The sequence below is a fragment of the Rhinolophus sinicus genome, linkage group LG03 (genome assembly GCF_036562045.2).
Source record: "Rhinolophus sinicus isolate RSC01 linkage group LG03, ASM3656204v1, whole genome shotgun sequence".
In the NCBI taxonomy this organism is placed as follows: domain Eukaryota; kingdom Metazoa; phylum Chordata; class Mammalia; order Chiroptera; family Rhinolophidae; genus Rhinolophus; species Rhinolophus sinicus.
This window is the reverse complement of record NC_133753.1, coordinates 100,749,750-100,766,572: the sequence shown is the minus strand read 5'-3', so window position 1 is coordinate 100,766,572 and position 16,823 is coordinate 100,749,750. Positions and strand designations below refer to the sequence as shown.

Sequence of the window (16,823 nt, the reverse complement as noted above, 5' to 3'; positions counted from 1 at the left end):
AAATGTGGAGAAAAACAAACAAACCAACAAACCAGGGAACTCACAGCTATTTCAATTATTCTTTGAGTTTTGATTTCCCTCCCTAAACTACCTCTTATGGTTTACTTTTCAGAGTCCTCATAGTTGCTCTATGTATTCTGTCTAAGCTTTTCAGCTACAATCAGTGGGAAAGCTAAAGTGGCCTGTGCTTACACTTTCTTAGCTGGGTCCAGAAATCCTATAATTGGGTATTATCCCCTGACCTTGCTAAACCCACTTATTAATGCTAACAAGTTGTTCACAGATTTAAACATTTTCTAAATGCAAAATGATTTCATCTGGGTATGATGGCAATGTACTTCCTCCTTTCCAATCCTTATATCACTTTTTTGCTTTACTGTGAGGGCTGGCAAACCTTTTTGGCAAAGGCTGGATATTATATAGTATTTAGGCTTTGCAGGCCATATAGTTTCTGTTGCAACTGCTCAGCTTCTCCATCGTAGTATGAAAGCAGTATAGATAACATGCAAATGAGTGGGCAGAGCTGTGTTCCAATAAAGTTTTCTGTATATAAACAGGTAGGGGGAAGCACTTCTGGAATGCAGAGTAAGGACTTCAAAAAAATATCCTTCTTCATAAAAGCAGAGACAATGATGGCAAAAATGGTCAAAATCAACTTTTTCATGACTTTGGAAGCTCACTAAAGGCTTGCAACAATCTGAGGAGCGTTGATTTAAAAATAAATGGCTGAAACACAGTGAGAAGGGCAAGCGTTGTGAAGCTTTAACTTGCTTTATTCCCATTTCTCTCTCGACAGCTCCGTTGTAGGCTTGAAAAGTGGTAGCCTCGGAAGGCTGGTGTCTATGAAAACCAGCAGCCCAGCAGCCAATAGAAAGGAAAGAACAGGTCTGGAGCTTCCCCAAAAGTCCTATCCCCAGAGAATAGCTACTATTTGACCTGTCTGGCAGGTCCCTGAAAAGCTCTGTTCTCAAGGAATGTCTTTATTTGACCTGACTCAGAGTTTGCTCTGTGTGAACAGCACTTGAATCACTAAATTCCCTTCTTACTGTGCTGAATTCCCCACTCTACTGTGCTTCTCCAAAAAAAAGACCGGGTCTTATATTAAGTTTTGCTTCAAAAGATGCATTAGGGCTTATGTTCAGGGGATGTCCTCCTGAAAAATCATGCTAGGGCTTATTTTCCGGTTAGGTCTTATTTTCAGGGAAACACGGTATGTTTCTGAAGGAAGCAGTGCCTCCCTTACTTGACCAATCAGAGCTGCCGGGACAGTATTCCCTGCAAAGCAGTACTCCAAGCAGTTTCCTCACCAGAAGGTTCCTGATTTGGGCTGTTTGCGGTTGTCTTGTTGACTTTTCTCAGTCTGGTTCTCTCCTGTTCCTGCTGATTCTCAGCCCTCCAACATTCTTCCAATGAACTCCTTTTCTGCTCCACGCAGCCAATCGAAGTGGGTTTCAATTGTCAGAAGCTAAGAACCTCCATTGATATACTATTTTCTACATAACATTATATCACGGACATATTTCCATACCACTAAATATTATTCAAAATATTATTTTAATGGCTGCACAATATTTAATCATATTTATGTACCAAAATTTACTTAACCATGTCCTTGTGTTTGAGTAAAGTATAAATTTCTGTTAAATACTTACAATGAATATTATTGTATTCACATTTTTAGCTTCAATTCTGGCCATATTCTTAGGATGCTTCAAGAGTAAGGGTACCAAGTTAATGGTATGAACATTTTAAAGCGCTTGTGGCATAAAGCCAATTTTTTTCCCCCAGAAATTTTATACTGATTATCCTTATATTTGTACCCTCACAGGAAAGAGTGCTCAATTTCACTCCACTCAACAAGATTGGGTAATATAATTTTAAACAATCTTGAATAAGCTGATAGGGAAAAATCTGATTGGTATTTAGTGGGCATTTCTTTGATTACCAGTGAAGCTGAATATTTTAAAATATGTTTATTGTAGATTTTTATTTCTTTTGTACATTTCTTGTTGACCATTTTTCTATTGGAATGTTAATTTTTATTGATTTGTAATTGCTTTTAATATATTAGAGGTATTAACCTTGGGTCATATTTTTTGCAACTATTTTAGCCTTGTTTGTAGTTCCCCAATAAATTTAATTAAATGCTTCTTTAAAACATAAAGAGATTTAAATTTTTATATGTTAAATTCTGTCTTATTCTTTATTGTTTCCATTGCTTTTATGTTTATAAAGTCTTTACTCACCCCAAGATCAAATTTTTATCTACAGTTTCTTCTAGTTTTTATGATTTCTCTTTTTACATTTAATTTTTTAAATCCTCTGAAAGTTATATTGGAGTATGGTGTGAAGGAAAGAGCTAATTTTATTTTTTTCAAATAGCTAAGCAAATGTCCCGGCATCATTTATTGAATAATCTGTTCTTTCCCCACAGATTTGCAATGCCACCTCAGTAAGCTGAGACTTGGTGATCACCATGGTAACAGGCAGCTTTAAAAGCATTTGTTCTCACAAAGTGGAGGGCTGGTGCCCAGCAGGGCTCAGTCTGGCCTCATAGCTCATGTTCCCTAATTAAGATACACCTTTTGGTTTTGTCTTTTAAAAAACTTCTCCCTTTATAGCCATGATGCAGAAGGAAAATTCAGGCCAAGGCCCTTTTGTGCCCAATCTGTTATCAGCTGGACCTGCCAGGATGGTTGGAACATGGAGGGAGATGGGCAAGTAGGTGAGAATGTGGACAGTGATTTGCTCCTGTGATGTCCCGAGAACCTAGAGGGCCATCATCAAGGTCCTTGAAAAGTGGAGGGTGGGGTAGGATGGTCATGTTTAAGGACGCAGCTCTAGTGTAAGAACAGAGACTGTGCTGCTGGCCCAGCGAGAGCCCAGTGTGGGGTCCTTGGCACCCCTTCCCCTCCTGGGATGGCAGCCACTGTTGCCAATAGACAGCAAAGTGCACACTTCTTGCTCTCTGGAGCTTCTGGCCTTGTCTCTGGACTCCTCCTTCTTTATAGGGTATCTGTGTATAGCCTGGAGTGGGGGACAGGATCAAGACAGGTCTGTGCCCAAGAAGGCGGCGACCTCCCTACTTTGGGGAAGGTCTCAGGGAGTCTGAGTGCTGGGGTGGGTGGAGATAATGAAGATGCTTGACAATCACTTTGAACATCTAGTGGCTGAAAGCCACTGTTGCGAGGGGAGAGCAAGTGAGAGGTCATGGCAAGCCATAAGAAGATGCAGAGGTCACGAGCAGGCAGAAGCGCTGAGGCCAGAGGCAGAACAACGGATTTCAGTGAGGGCGAATGAACACACAGCAGAGCTGTGGCTAATCAACACCCTCCTCCCGATGCTGAGACCCCAACGCTGAATCAGAGCCAGCACTCTTCCCTTGGGACTTGTCCTTACTCCCACCCCTATGCTTGGGGTCCCCAGAGATCAATGGAGCTTTGTCATAAGCCCCTATTACTTGAGGCACTTGTAATAAGTTTCCTTGCTTATGATCAAAGCAACCCTCATCCCAGTCAGCATGAGGGGTCTGGAGGTGGTCCCTTGGCCTCCCACTTGGCATGTCTGCAGACAGTGCTGTTGGACCTGGGTCTCCAGCCTTAACCACCCACCCCTCCTTACTTCTCCCTGACAACTCAGGTACCAAGGCCTGCTGGAGCCCTGGTCCAACTGTCTTTTCTCTCATGCCCTCCTTCCCCGTTCAGCTGATGTCAGAGAACCGTCTGAGGACCTGGGTCACTGAAGAACCAACAGTTCTCCTCCCTCCTCACATCCAACAGGAGCATGTTTTGGGTGCAGGCCCTGACATCTGAGATTAGAGCTACCCAGCCCTGCGCTGCAGATGGACTCCTCAGGGGCTACCAGGGTGGTGCTGGGACACCCAAACACCCTGGCTGGGCACATCTGCTGGGTGCAACCCTGGTTATTTACCCCAAGTGCTGTGCAAATATCCTATTCTCTGTGAGCCATTATGAAAGAAAGGTCAGGAAGCTCCACCCCAGGTGAGGGCAGCACAACCCGACTTCAGACGTGACTACGACTTATGGCTGGCATTCTAGGTTGCCCACTGGTACCCGGCACTGCTGGGGTTCTTGCCGTACCAGGAATCTTGTAGAGAGGACAGTGCTGTGGGGAGAGGGGTGAGAGAGTCTGTCCCCCGCATCCTATAGAATCCTCACAGATCACGCTTCAGGGTTTGGCTGACAGTTCTGGAATATGCTGATCCTACTGAGCTGCCAGAGACCTTACATGTCATCATAGTGGTTAAGAGTGTGGGCTCCTGTTCGGCCATAAAAGGTAGTGAAGTATTGCTATAGGCCACAACATGGATGAACCTTGAAATCATTATGCTCAGTGGAAAAAGCCAGTCACAAAGGCCACACTACATATGATTCCATGTCTATGAAATGTCCAGAAGACGCATAGGTAAATCCACAGAGACAAAAAGCAAATTGCTGGTTGCCTTGGGGTGGGAAAATGGGAGGATTGGGAGGTGGGTATTAATAAATAATACAGGGTTTCTTTTGAGAGTGATGAAAGTGTTCTAAAATTGATTGTGGTGATGATTGCACAACTCTGAATATACTAAAACTCACTAAATTGTACACTTGAAATGGATGAATTGAACAGTATGTATTAGGTTGGTGCAAAAGTAATTGCGGTTTTTGCAATTATTTTTAACATTTTAAACCGCAATTACTTTTGCACCAACCTAATAAATTATAGCTCAATTTTTTTAAAAAAAAAGCTCAGTTACAAAGAAGGGGATATAGGTTACACGGTTCAAAGCCTGGGTTCAAATCCTGGCACCACTTACTAGGTGGACAACGTTGGGCAAGTGACTTAACCTCCTTGTGCATGAATTTGTTCACCTGCACAATAAAGACAATAAAGTACCTGTTTCATCTGGTTAGCGTGGGGGATGAAGTGAGTCAACACACGTGACAGGCTCAGAACAGTGCCTGACACACATGCAGCTGCTCTTAGCAGTTCAGTGAAGCAAACTTTTGACTATCCTGGGACTATCCTGGTTGAGGTGGAAAGTGGAAGTCCCGAGAGGAAGACTTCCCAAAGGTACCATCGCAGGCTGAAGACCAATCTGCCAGATACATGTTCAAGTCCTAATCCCAGAACCTCTGCAAGTGACCTTATTTGGAAAGAGAGTCCTTGCGGATGTAATTAAGGTACTTGAGATGAAGAGCTCATCCTGGATTACTCAGCTGGGCCTAAAATCCAATGGCAAGTGTCCTTGCAAAAGACACCCAGACAAGACAGGTATATGGGAGAAGGCGATGTGAAGACGGAGGCAGAGGGTGGAGCGACGCAGCTATGAGCCATGGGATGCCTGCAGCCACGAGAAGCTGGAAAAGGCACGAAAGGATTCTCCCCTGGAGCCTGCGGGCACCTAGATTTTGAATTCTAGCTTCCAGAACTGTGAGAGGATAATATGTTTCTAGCAATTGTTACAGCAGCTTCAGGAAACGTGTACAGTCACTCAGCCCAGGGTGCCCGAGCCAGGACTCTGGACTCGTCATCACTTGGGACCCTTCGTTACATTTACCTGTGAATAAAAAAAGCCTCCACCCCAGATACCGTGAAGGATCTGGAGCTGGGTTCTCTGATCCTCTTTTCCAGACAAGGACACTGAGGCCCTTTTGTCCCTTGCCCATGTCACACACCCATCAGTGTGGGGGTGAGGCAGACTCGGGCCACACTGGCTCATTAGATTTACCAGCCCTGGCCTGAAACAGTATTTAATTTGCCTTTTACAATGCAGCAATTGCAAGTTCATTAACTGGCAATTGAAAGTTATAGGTGGCATTAGAATTTATTAATAACATCGGAAATAAATCTCCCTAGAATTCAAGTAATTGAAAATCTCGTGAAATTCTCTTTTTTATAATCCATAAAACACATTTGGAAGAGAGGTGTTCCAGAAACCTCAGGGCAGTTGGGATTGCAGGTGTGGGTAGCTGGCGTGGGAGGGGCTTCTGTTCTGACCCAGGCCCTGCCTACCCCTGCCCACCATCTCAATCACTGCCTCTGAGTCTCGGAAAGAGTCACTTTCCTACTGAGACTATCCCGTGACTCACTGCAGTGATCACTGCTGGGCGCTGGGACCACAGATGTGACCTTGCCCACAAGAAGATTACACCTTAGTGGGGGTGGGGGACAGAGCTGTAAGGGCACCTTTTTGATTTAGGAAGGTGAGGCCTGGACCACTTCTGGCTGGGTCCCAGAGCCAGAGTCCCACGAGGAAGAACAGCCCCTCGTGTGTCTTTGGGACATACCAAGCTCAGCGTGAGAACAATACGCCCCTCACCCACCCCGGGTGCCCTTCCTGCTGAGCCTGGAGTGGGCCAACCTCACCCAGGGCATTCTGGGAAGGGAGATGCTCAGAGGTGGCCCCCGAGCCCCTCGGGGTCAGGTGAGTCCAGCCACAGCCTGACTCCCTCCTGGTCCCTGGAAACAGGTCCCACCATGTTTTCTTGAGTTCCAGTCCAAGGGGGTACAGCAGGAAATGTGGAGTCCTATTGGAATGCCAAGAGGAACCAGCCTGGGACGACCAGGGCTTCTGGCCCACTTCTGAGTTTTTGACCAAGGCCATCCAGTCCCTCCATTGGGAGGTCTCCCATCCCAAGGCAGTGCACCAGCTGCGAGTTTCTGCCTGAAGCCATGATGTGTCCCCAGGCAGAGGCAAAGCATGCCTCTTACCCCAGCCCTTCCATTAGTTTTTCATTCCTGTGTTGGGAGTGACATTAAAAATACGTTAGGAACAATATAGTGCGGGACCCACCGCTCAGAATAGACCTTGCTCCTGCACTGGAGAGGAAGCCTGGATGCGGGGGGTCTATAGGAGGGACCATGTGGGGGACACAGGAGAAACTGGGCTGTCAGTCATAGGTGTTTCGATAACATAACAGCAGGTTCAGCTGACCTGGTGAGAGCCACTGAAGGTCAGCCCAGACTGAGTCCCCTCCACCCTGTGGCTGCCATGTTGGAGCACTTGCCAAAAGTCCCCATGTGACTGAGGGGATCATGAATTTCTCCTTTGGCTGCTGGCCGAAGGGGTCCCTGCAGTGAGCCAAGGAGACCTTGGGGCTGCTGCTCACAGAGAGGGCAGGCCAAAGTCAGGGCCCTGCCTGAGCCTGCGCTTTTTTGGTGCCTTGCTCCTCTGGGTTCAGCTAAGCGGGGGCAAGAAGGTGAGGGTCATATGGAGCTGGACATAGGCGAGGGCTTTGGGGGCAACGAGGACTATGGCTGCTCCGGACCCGGAAGGGAAGGTGTTAGTGAAGTGCCTTCAGCCCCTGTCCCACCACATACGTGCACACACACACACATACACACACAGACATGCACGTGCACACACCCATGCATGCACGTACACATACCAGGGCCTGGAGCCCGTCAGCATTTAAGGAATGCTGGATTTAATGTGGACACTGGGGCACAGGGGAGAAGTGTGTGCATGAAGCAGTGCCTGGAGAGAAGCTGGGGTGCACCCCAAGGGGGGCTGGGGGATGGAAAGCAGAGCAGACTCAGGGAGGAGACAGGGTGGGGCGGGGTGAGGGGGTGGACCCCTGTAAATTCTCCCTCATCAAACCCCTGGGTGGACCATGCAGACAGATGCAGGGGTGGGAGCTCACAGATGCCTGAGGCAGCAGGAGGTCCCTCAGCCCTCCTCTCACTCCCCCTACCCTGGGCTGATCCTCGGAAGCCCCATCCCCGGTTAGGGGCAGAGGGGCGGCTTTGGGCAGCAGAGGGTGGCTGGGCCCTGGAGGCCCACTAATGGCAACCTACCTGGGGGCACTGTGTAACTTGCTTCACCGTTCTGAGTCACCACTGGGACCTGTAGGCTGAGCGCCTGACCAGAAGTGCAGTTTGGGGTTTCTATACATGGGCACAAAGACGCTGATGACACAGGACACAGTCAAGGACCAGAGGGGCCCAACCCAGGTGATGCATCTGAGCCTTTTGCCCAAAGCCAAGAACTGTGCTATCACTGGAGCTGTACGTGCCCCAAACTCCCTCCAACCAGCACCCATAGGCTGGACAGAGATGAGGCCAGCCAATGACAGGAGCCCTGGCCCGAATACCCTGCCGGTGCTGCTGTCACTGGTTGAAAGCCCCAGGTTGCAGCAGAGCCCAGGAACAGGGGAGCCTCTGCAGATTCATGAATAAGTGGAGACTGCTATCAGGCTTGCATTTCGGAAAGATCACTGGGGCCAGATGGAGGGGAGAGGCCAGACAGACTGAGAACCTGCCACAGCTGCCTGTCTCCCATGGGTCAATTTCCTCCCCCTCCGGCATTCAGTGTCCTCCAAGTTTCAGCATCTGGTAGCTGCTTTAGTCTCCTGTGAGAATTCCCTCTGTTCCCCACCCTAATCTGCTCTACTCATCACCCACCTCCGAATTCTGCTCACGCATGCCCTCCTTGCAATGCCACCCCTCTATCTCGGTTTCTGTGAACTCCACTCTTCCTTCCAGAACTCAGCAGCTGAGAGCACAGCCTCCCTGAGTGCCACAGACCTGTTCAGAAACCCAGCTTCCCATCGACCAGCTGTGTGACTCTGGGCAAGCCACTCACCCTCTCTGGGGCTGAGTTGACCTTCCATGAAATGAGAAAGGCAGCTGCGAAGCAGAAGGGAGGTAACACCTGCCATGTGTTTAGGACAGTGTCTGGTCTCACCCTTATGAAGGACCACCTTATGACCACCTCCCTGGGGAGAACCCGTCCCACAACCCCAGGCTTTGGGGACTGGGGCCCCCTCTGAGTTCCAAGACACTGCAAATTGGCCTGTCCACCCTGCTGTCACGGACCTCCCCTTGGAAGTTGGTTCCTTCCTGCACCCCCTTTTGCCCCCAGCAGCTCTGAGGTGGGCCTGGCACACCTGGACACCGTGTTCCCATCTTGGGCGGGCTCACTCCAGGTCCTGCTAGCCTCCACCCAGGCATGCTCTGGACCATGCAGGATCCAGAGCCAGGGGACAAATGGAGGTTTCCCACATGTCTAAATATTTTAAAGTTATACATTGAGCTAACCAACTTAAATAAAATATGCTATATGTGCCTGCTTTGACAAATATCTTTTATAAGGACCTGGAAGGCCAGGTTGACTTCAGATTTTGAGCTTGCAGAGTCTGCACTGGAACCGGATGGCCAGGGGAGAGCCAGCCCCTGGCCCTTTGAATCCCCACTCCCCCCTGCCCCGCTTGCTTCTGTTCTGCACTGAGGGGCTTTATGTGCATGTGTGGACAACCCCCTGCATGGCCGTGCTTAGTTCACACCCTCCCAAAGCAGCAACCACCTGGTCTAAGATGCCTACGCCTAAGGCATCGGGGGGAGAGGCCCACACAGAGCCTGGGCCGGGGGCCACGATGCAGCACATTTGGCGTCCTGGGTATGCAGAACAGTCTCTTAGGGCCCCATTCTGCTATGGGGTCTGGGAGAATGACGTGCCTCCTAGCCTGCTTCACCAAAGTGTAGAGGACCTTAGCTTGTCAGAGGGTATTCAGTCTCCCAGGGGGTGCTCGGGACAGCATGGGGGCCTCCAGTGAGCTGAAAAGGTGGTCTAGAGAAATAGAAAGGGGCTCAGCCGTCTGGGAGAAGCATGCCCGCCTGTCTGGCCCATCCTCTCCCTCCTGCACCCCTGCACGCACACTCTGTGTACACCTTGCCCAAAGGGTCACCAGTGAGCCCCCTCCTCCCCCCTCCAAGCCTTTGCGGCTGCTGTCCGCCCTGCCTGCAGGGCCCTGTTCTGCTGAGCTGACTCCTGCTGACCCTGAAGACGCCTTTCTCCTCTGTGGCCCTTCCTCATGCTCCCAGGAGATTAGCCGCCCGGTCCGCTGTTGATGTGGCCCCATGGTCACCCCCTGCCATGTGTGTCACACTGGCCAGGATTTGCCTGTCCTCACATCCAGCCACACTGTCACTAGATGTGGGGCTTTCTAGGGGCAGCCTCCCTCACACCTGGGGGTCACTGTGGCCGGGCTCAGCAGGCCTCCCCGCAGCTGCTGCCACATAGCACCAGAACCCCAGTTGGGAGAGCACCTTTATTATCAGAGTATTACAGAATTCCTGCCCGCCTCGGACTGCCCTTCCATGAGACAGGCCTGCGGGAGGCCACACCTTGGCCCCGGGACAGCTGGCTTCATGGGGGCGTCAGGGACTTGAGGGCAGGGAGAGGTTATCAGGGCCCACAGGCACAGGCCACAGCCTCCCAGGACCACAGGAGCGCTGGGGCTGGGTTGCTCCTGCTGCCAGGGGGCGACGTGCCCGGGGTGGTGCCAGCACCTGTGAATCTCTGAGTTTGTGGTCCTCGCTGAGTTCGGGTCCTGGCCCAGCGAGAGAGGAGCACCAGGGTGGTCCAGATCACAGAGGACCCGTGGCCTGAGAGGCCGTGAGTGGCTCTGGGGCATGGGGACATGGGGTCTATTGTAGAGCTTCCTGGGCCCACAGCCCTGAGGGTGGCTGTATCTCTCCCGAATAGAGCCTGGGACTCTGGCAGCCTCTTTTTCTCCTTCGTCAAGGAAATATTAGATTTGCCATGTGACACAGAAGTGGCCAACCTCACAGATTCCCCGAGAGGGCAGGGCTGCACGTGATGGGGCTTTGAGGGTGCACACAGCCTCCTCCCGGCTCAGGGAGGGGAAGACCCCGGTGGGGGTGGGTGGACTCAGAGAGTTTGGGAGGCAGTGGTAGGCTGTGCCAATTTGGTATGAGGACCTCACACCCCAATGCTCCTCTCAGTCCCCAGGTCCATGTGACTGTCATGAGTTTACTAGGGGTCTCCCTGGCCACAAGCCAGGAGAGGGGAGTCAAGGAAGAAGGCCCAGGGCCCTGCCCTCCTTCCTGCTGGCCGGTCCAGCCTCCCCGCAGCCCTGTGCCCACCCTTCTGGAGTTTCCTGTAAAGAGGGGAAGATGGTTGGGTAAAGAGTTAAGGAACTGAAAGGCTTGGGTTCAAATCCTGCCCCAGCCCTCCACAGTCCGGTGGTCTTGCAGGTTATTTATCCTCTCCAAGCCTCTGTTCCCCATGTAAAGTGGGGGTAACTAGCCTACCTCCTAAGGGTTAAATGAGACGATGTGGGGAGAACTCCTTGGACAGGCCCCGGCATTGCAGGGACTCAGCAAATGATGTGTGTTATGATTATTCTCGCACCCCGCCCAGCCCACTCAGACTCTGCCTCCTGCAGGGAGTGGGGGTAGGGGAGGGCAGGGACAAGGGGAGGGCCCCTGTCCCTGCCCCTGGAGGTGCCATCTGCCCCCAAGGCCCCCAAGTCCTGGGAGCAAATGTCGCTCATGATTGTCTATGCCTGGGGCCCAGTCCCACTAGGGGTGCCTTCAGGAAGCAGTGGCAGCACAGGCTTCAGGGCTGGCTGGGTCTCTGGTGGGGCCGGGCTTGTCCTGGAGAGCTGGGCCCTTACTTCCCGCTGCTGGGCTGGCCAGCGCTCTTCTGCACAGGACTGGGGCCAAGCAGGGCAGTGAGGGAGCCATCGGGGGGGGCGCCGCCACGCTTCATCTTGAGGTTGGCTCTCAGGGCAGCATCCTGGCCGGAGCCCCCCTCGGGGGATGCCAGGGGATCTGGAAGGAGAGCAAGAGGGTGGCCTGGGGAGCACTCAAAGGCACCTTTGCTTCTGGTCCCCGGCCAGCAATGTGTGCACTGAGCCCAGCGAGGACAGGGCTTTCTCCTCTTCACGCATTCACACACATTCACTCATTTATTCATTCATTCACCCACTCATTCATTCATTCGTTCTTCAACACAGACTGACCAGGGCTGGGCTCCAGTCCCCACAGAGGCTCAGTCGCCACCCTGCCACCAGGGCCTTCCAGTGTGCCAGGGAGAGACATGGAAGCCCCACGCTATGAGGGAACAGAAGGCTCCGCGGAGCAGTGTGAGGAGAGGGGAGGCCGGCTTCAGAGACGGAGAGAACTTGGAGCAGGTCCTGAAGTGGGAAATAGTGTGTAGCCGGCAGAGGACACGGCTGGAGCCAAGGCACGAGGTGGGAGGGGGCCTGGGAAGACTGGGTGGTGGCTCTGTGTCACTAGGCACCAGGCTCTGCTGGGGAGGGACTTGAGGCAACTGATGCACCTGGATGTCAGTCATGGGCAGCAGGGAGCCGCTGAGGGTCCTTGAGCAGGGGAAGGGCAGGGTCAGACTGGGGTTTGCGGAAAACCATCTGGCAGCCAAGTGGATGGGCCATGGAGGCAGGGAGACCAGAGACAGCACCAGCCACCAGGGGTGGGGAGGTGAGAGTGAAGGGAGATTCCCAACGTGGTGGCCAGCTGGGGGCCTGCCTGTCCCCAGTCCCTGGTCACTACTCACCATGGACCCCAATCATGTGCTCCAGGATGAGGACTCTCTCTGCCAGGATCTTCAGGGCCTCCCGCAGCTGCTGCACCCCCTCGCCCTGGCGGGGAGGAGCGGCCAGGGTCAGAGCCGTTCTGCTTCAGTGTACCTGTTGTCCCAGCCCTCACCTCTTCCCTCCTGTCACCAACGTTGATACAACAGCCAGCATCTACTATGTGCCAGGGATGGCATTCAAATTCTTGTTCAATGACAAGAAACCCGTGTGTCACATCTAGGCCTGTCCCCTCGAGCTTGGGCTTGTCCTACTCAGTGGCTGCCTGACTGCTTCCCCTGTGTGCCCTTTCCAGAAAATACCCTGCCTCAGGCAGAGGACCTCACACAGGTCCACAAGTGGGGGGGCTTTGCTGCTTTCCTTCCTGGCACTGCCCACCTGAGAGCCCTCCAGGTGTGGCCACCTGGCAAGAAAAGGGGGAGAGACACCACTGGCAGGAGGGCGTGATGATGAGATGCTCAGAGTCTGCATGTCTGTGACCTGGCCGACCTGTGGGCAAAGGACCTTGTGTGTCAAGACATGTGAATGAGCTGACAGATTGAGGAGACAGGTATCAAGGCCGCTTTGAAAAGAAAGGTAACGGTGAAGGGACAAGGCCCCACCTGGACTCAGCAGCAAAGCAGGCACCTTTTGCTGGTGTAACATGACAGCTGTCATGATATTGAGATTAATTTAGCTTAAAACCAAACAAAGGCGGGAAGAAAAGCATCCTACTGGGTTACAGGACTGAGGACTTCCCACCAGGGAACCAAACTCCACCAGAAGCTGTGCTGTGGGCGGTATCGGGCATGGGGGTGTCTCCGGTGAGACGCAGAGGGTCCAGGCCCTTCTGTCAGGGACCCAGCTAAGCCCCATGTCCCTGGGCCACAGGTTGCACTCTTATGAAATCACATGTACCCTCTCAGTCTGGTATCACAAGTGACCTGTGAATCTGCTCATGCTCCGATACCCTCATCTTCCTCCCACTGCCTCCTGCACCCATAAGTGGCTCTGGTTCCAGCAACTTCCCCCTTCTTCAGTCAGACAAGGACCTTGCCAGATACCCTCATGCTTGGAGCCTCCCCAAGTTCACTCCCTTAAGGGGAGACATGTACCAACTCAGGGGATTCATAGTCTCAGTTTGCAAGGCCTCTGTTGGTCCCACGGCTCTCGCCCCCTTTAGCAACAATCTCCGTCCTCAGCAGCCCTCCTCCTCCCCGGAAGGTAGTGGGTCGTCATGGCCATGCCCTCGCCCTGGCCGTGTCCCTCCCTGCCCATCCTGCCCAGGGCCATGCGTGCTCCCTTCCTCACTCCCTTACTGTCCTCTCCCACATTCATCAGCCATCTGTCTGTCTGTCCACCTGTCCACACATCCTTCACTCCACCAGCCTGTGACCTTGTGGGCATATCCGTGTGCCAGGCGCTGTTCATGGGAGAGTCCTGTCCCTGAAGAGGGACCCCACAGGCTGAAGCCTCTTCTGCAGGTCCATAGCTCCTCCTGCCCTCCCCAGCAGGGTCTCCCCTGGCCCCCAGCTCTGGGCCAGTCACCCCATCTGTGCTACCCCCAATGCAGACTCTTCACACTATGCTGTAATCCCCACTCCCCGCGTCTGTGTCAGCTGCAGGGCTGGGGTCAGGTTCAGGACTGAGGAGTGTCAGGACGGATCTGTGGGGTGTCCTCTCTCCCACTAAGACACAGCCAAGGGCAGGAGGGAAGCACAGGCCGAGCACAGTTACCTCTGCAGCAGCTTTCTCTTCTTCTCCCTTCCCGCCAGGCTCACCCTAGGAAGAAAATCACGCAGTCAGCAATCAGGGAGGGGTGAGTGGGGAGTTGGGGAGGACCAAGGCCCTGGTCACCCTGCACAACCTGGCGTGGGAGGTGTCTAGAGTTGTCTTTCGGGACTTAACTCTTCTTCTGGGGAAGGTTTGGGGCCCTCCAAGCTCATTTCTCGGTTCTTCCAGGGATCTCAGGACTCTGCTTCCTTGTCTGCAACACGGGGCCAGCCTCACAATTACACCTACCTGTGTGACCTTGAGCAAGGTACTTTACTTCTGTGCCTCAGTGTTCTCATCTCTAAAAGGGGAGTAATAACCGTACCTACATCATAGGACTATTAGAAGGATTAAATAAAGCAACATCGATAAAGAGCTTAGACTGGAGCTTGGTGCCTAAAGTGCTGTGAAAGTGTTGTTATACATTACTATACAGAAGCCCAGGAGGAGACACGGCTTTAGAGGCTAACTCTCCTGGGTTTAAATCTTGGCCCTAGCATTGCCTTGCTGTGTGACCTTGGTAAAATTACTTACCCTCTCTGAGCTGCCAGTTCAGGCAAACGGGGATAATAAAGTGTGGTCTTGCTGGGTAACTGTGAAGCTTAAATCCACTATAAGAGTGTCTCCACTGTGGCCAGCACACAGTAGGTGCTCAGCAAAGATCACCACCAGCACCACCCCAGAACGACCCCACCTCCCATGTAAGACTTGAGCACAAAAGAGGTTCTCCCCCTATAGGCAGGAGTTCAGAATCAAGAATTCTTATTTCCAAGAAGGGAAATTAGAGGTCATAGGCCTAAGTCTCCTATTTATGGGAGGTCAGAGAAGGAAAACAGTGATCCAGATCACACAGCATGTTAACCTAGGTGTCTGGATTCCCTGGAAGACACCTCACGACTCTCATCCAAACCCCCCAACAGGAGGCTATTTCAGTCCTTGCTCACATTCCCAGTGTGGGGGCTCTCCACCCCACAAGGCTAACCCTTCTCAACTTGGGAAGCTGGTACTGTACTCAGGTTGCCCCTTCTCTCCTCTGGCCCACCCCGGCTGGGTTGGATATTTTGGGCAGACTGTGGGGCTGAGCTCAGGCAAGGCTGCCGGGAACAGACCCCACCCCCCTGGTACCCTGGGCCCATACCAGAGCCCACCACCCTAGGAGTGGCCCATCTACACAGCCCCACACTTACAGATGGCCCCATCATGCCCCGCTCTCCAGCCAGGCCCTATAGAAAATCAAACAAAGCAGATTAGCCCTTACTGGCCCGCGCCAACCCCGCAGTCCTCCCCTCCCGCTCCCCCTGCACAGGGCTCTGGATCTGAAAAATATGGGAGGGAAGATGATGGTGGGGAGGAAATGAGAAGGCCACACTTGAGGGCCTCCCAGGTCTTGGAGCCACCTGGCACTGGCTCCTCAGTGAGCCTCAGCTGTGCCCTCGGTCTTTTCACCTGCGAAATGGGGAGAAGGGAATGGATGGAAAAGCACGCACCCCTCCCCCTCCATAAGACTGAGTGACAGCAGTGGTGACCGCAAGGGTCCCACACGTGGACTCCCATCAGAGCTGGTGCCCAGGGGGAGGCTCCCCAGAGCCCCAGACCCCCGTGTTCAGCATCCCCCGCATCCCCACCAGGAGGCGCCCCATTCCACCTCTCCAAAGGGAACTCCTGGGTTTTATACCTGCCCCCACCCCACAGTCACCCTTCTTGGGAAATGTCTCCATGGTCTTCCCAGCTGCTCCAGCACACCTGGGAGTTCACCTTCCCTTTCCCTCACTCACCAAATTTATTCTATCAGCCAGACCTGTCAGGTCCACTTTCTACATATGTCTGTTCACTTGGCCACTTCCACTGCTACCACCTTAATGCAAATTGCCTTCCAGTGTCCCCCTCTGCGCTGCTGCGGCCCCCTCCCTGATCTCCCTGCTCCACTCCCCAGGCCCCCAGCCCCCGCACAATAGCCAAGGGGCCTCTTAAAGATATAAATCAGCTTACGGATTCTCCCTCCCTGACACTCAGAGTTCCCTCACTTCAGCCCTGCAGATAAGGCCCTGGCCGCTCTCTGCCTCGTCTCAGACCACACTCGTCTTTGCCCAGGGTGTCCCCGCCCCTCCCTGCGCAGAGCCTGTGAGCTTACTCTTCTACCCAGAATGCCCTTTCTCAGCATCTTTCGTGGCTGCTCCTCTGGTGCCTCGGGTCTCAGCCAAAGTGTCACTTCCTCACGTCTGTCATTCCCCTCCTGTCTGTCGCAATAGGCCCTTTCCCAGTTACTGTCACATTGCCTCATTTAGTTCGTTCATGACTCTTTCTTTTCATCATCTGTCTCCCTCATCAGCCTATCAACTACCGGAGGGCAGGGGTCCCCATGTCCTTGCTCTTGTGCCCAGTACGATGACTGTCACAATTAAGGCCCCAGGAGATGTTTGGTTCATGAATAGCATTTATTAAGGGTCTCCTCAGGGCCTGGCATTTTCTATCTATTATCCCTCTGATTCCTCACCTGCCTAGGGAGGATTTTCATCCCCATTTCACAGATGGGGAAACTGAGGCCCAGAGGGGTCAGTGACTTGCTCAGCATCACCAGCTAGAAACTGGCAGAGCTAGGCTTCAAACCCCAGCCTATCTGTCCCAATCAGAGGAGAGAGTAGGGGCCACCTGGTCCTTCACCATTGTCCCTGCTCACTTCTATCTGACCAATGTCTGGGAGGAACACCC

At 52.7% G+C, this 16,823-nt stretch overlaps 1 protein-coding gene across 3 annotated transcripts in view; it reads right to left on the bottom strand.

Moving 5' to 3' along the window:
• Positions 1 to 4,752: 4,752 nt before the first annotated feature.
• Positions 4,753 to 16,823, bottom strand: part of COL26A1 (collagen type XXVI alpha 1 chain) — a 196,173-nt gene continuing 184,102 nt past the window's right edge. For 2 of the 3 annotated variants that reach the window (XM_074328372.1, XM_019752812.2), the window contains exons 10-13: positions 15,302 to 15,337; positions 14,079 to 14,123; positions 12,326 to 12,410; positions 10,039 to 11,580 (exon numbers count right to left, since the gene is read on the bottom strand). In XM_074328372.1, the coding sequence (XP_074184473.1) occupies positions 11,420 to 11,580; positions 12,326 to 12,410; positions 14,079 to 14,123; positions 15,302 to 15,337 (327 nt within the window). In that variant the 3' untranslated portion in view covers positions 10,039 to 11,419. Of the gene's footprint in view, positions 6,742 to 10,038; positions 11,581 to 12,325; positions 12,411 to 14,078; positions 14,124 to 15,301; positions 15,338 to 16,823 lie in introns of those variants that run through there. The other variant, XM_074328373.1, reaches the window with a different exon arrangement.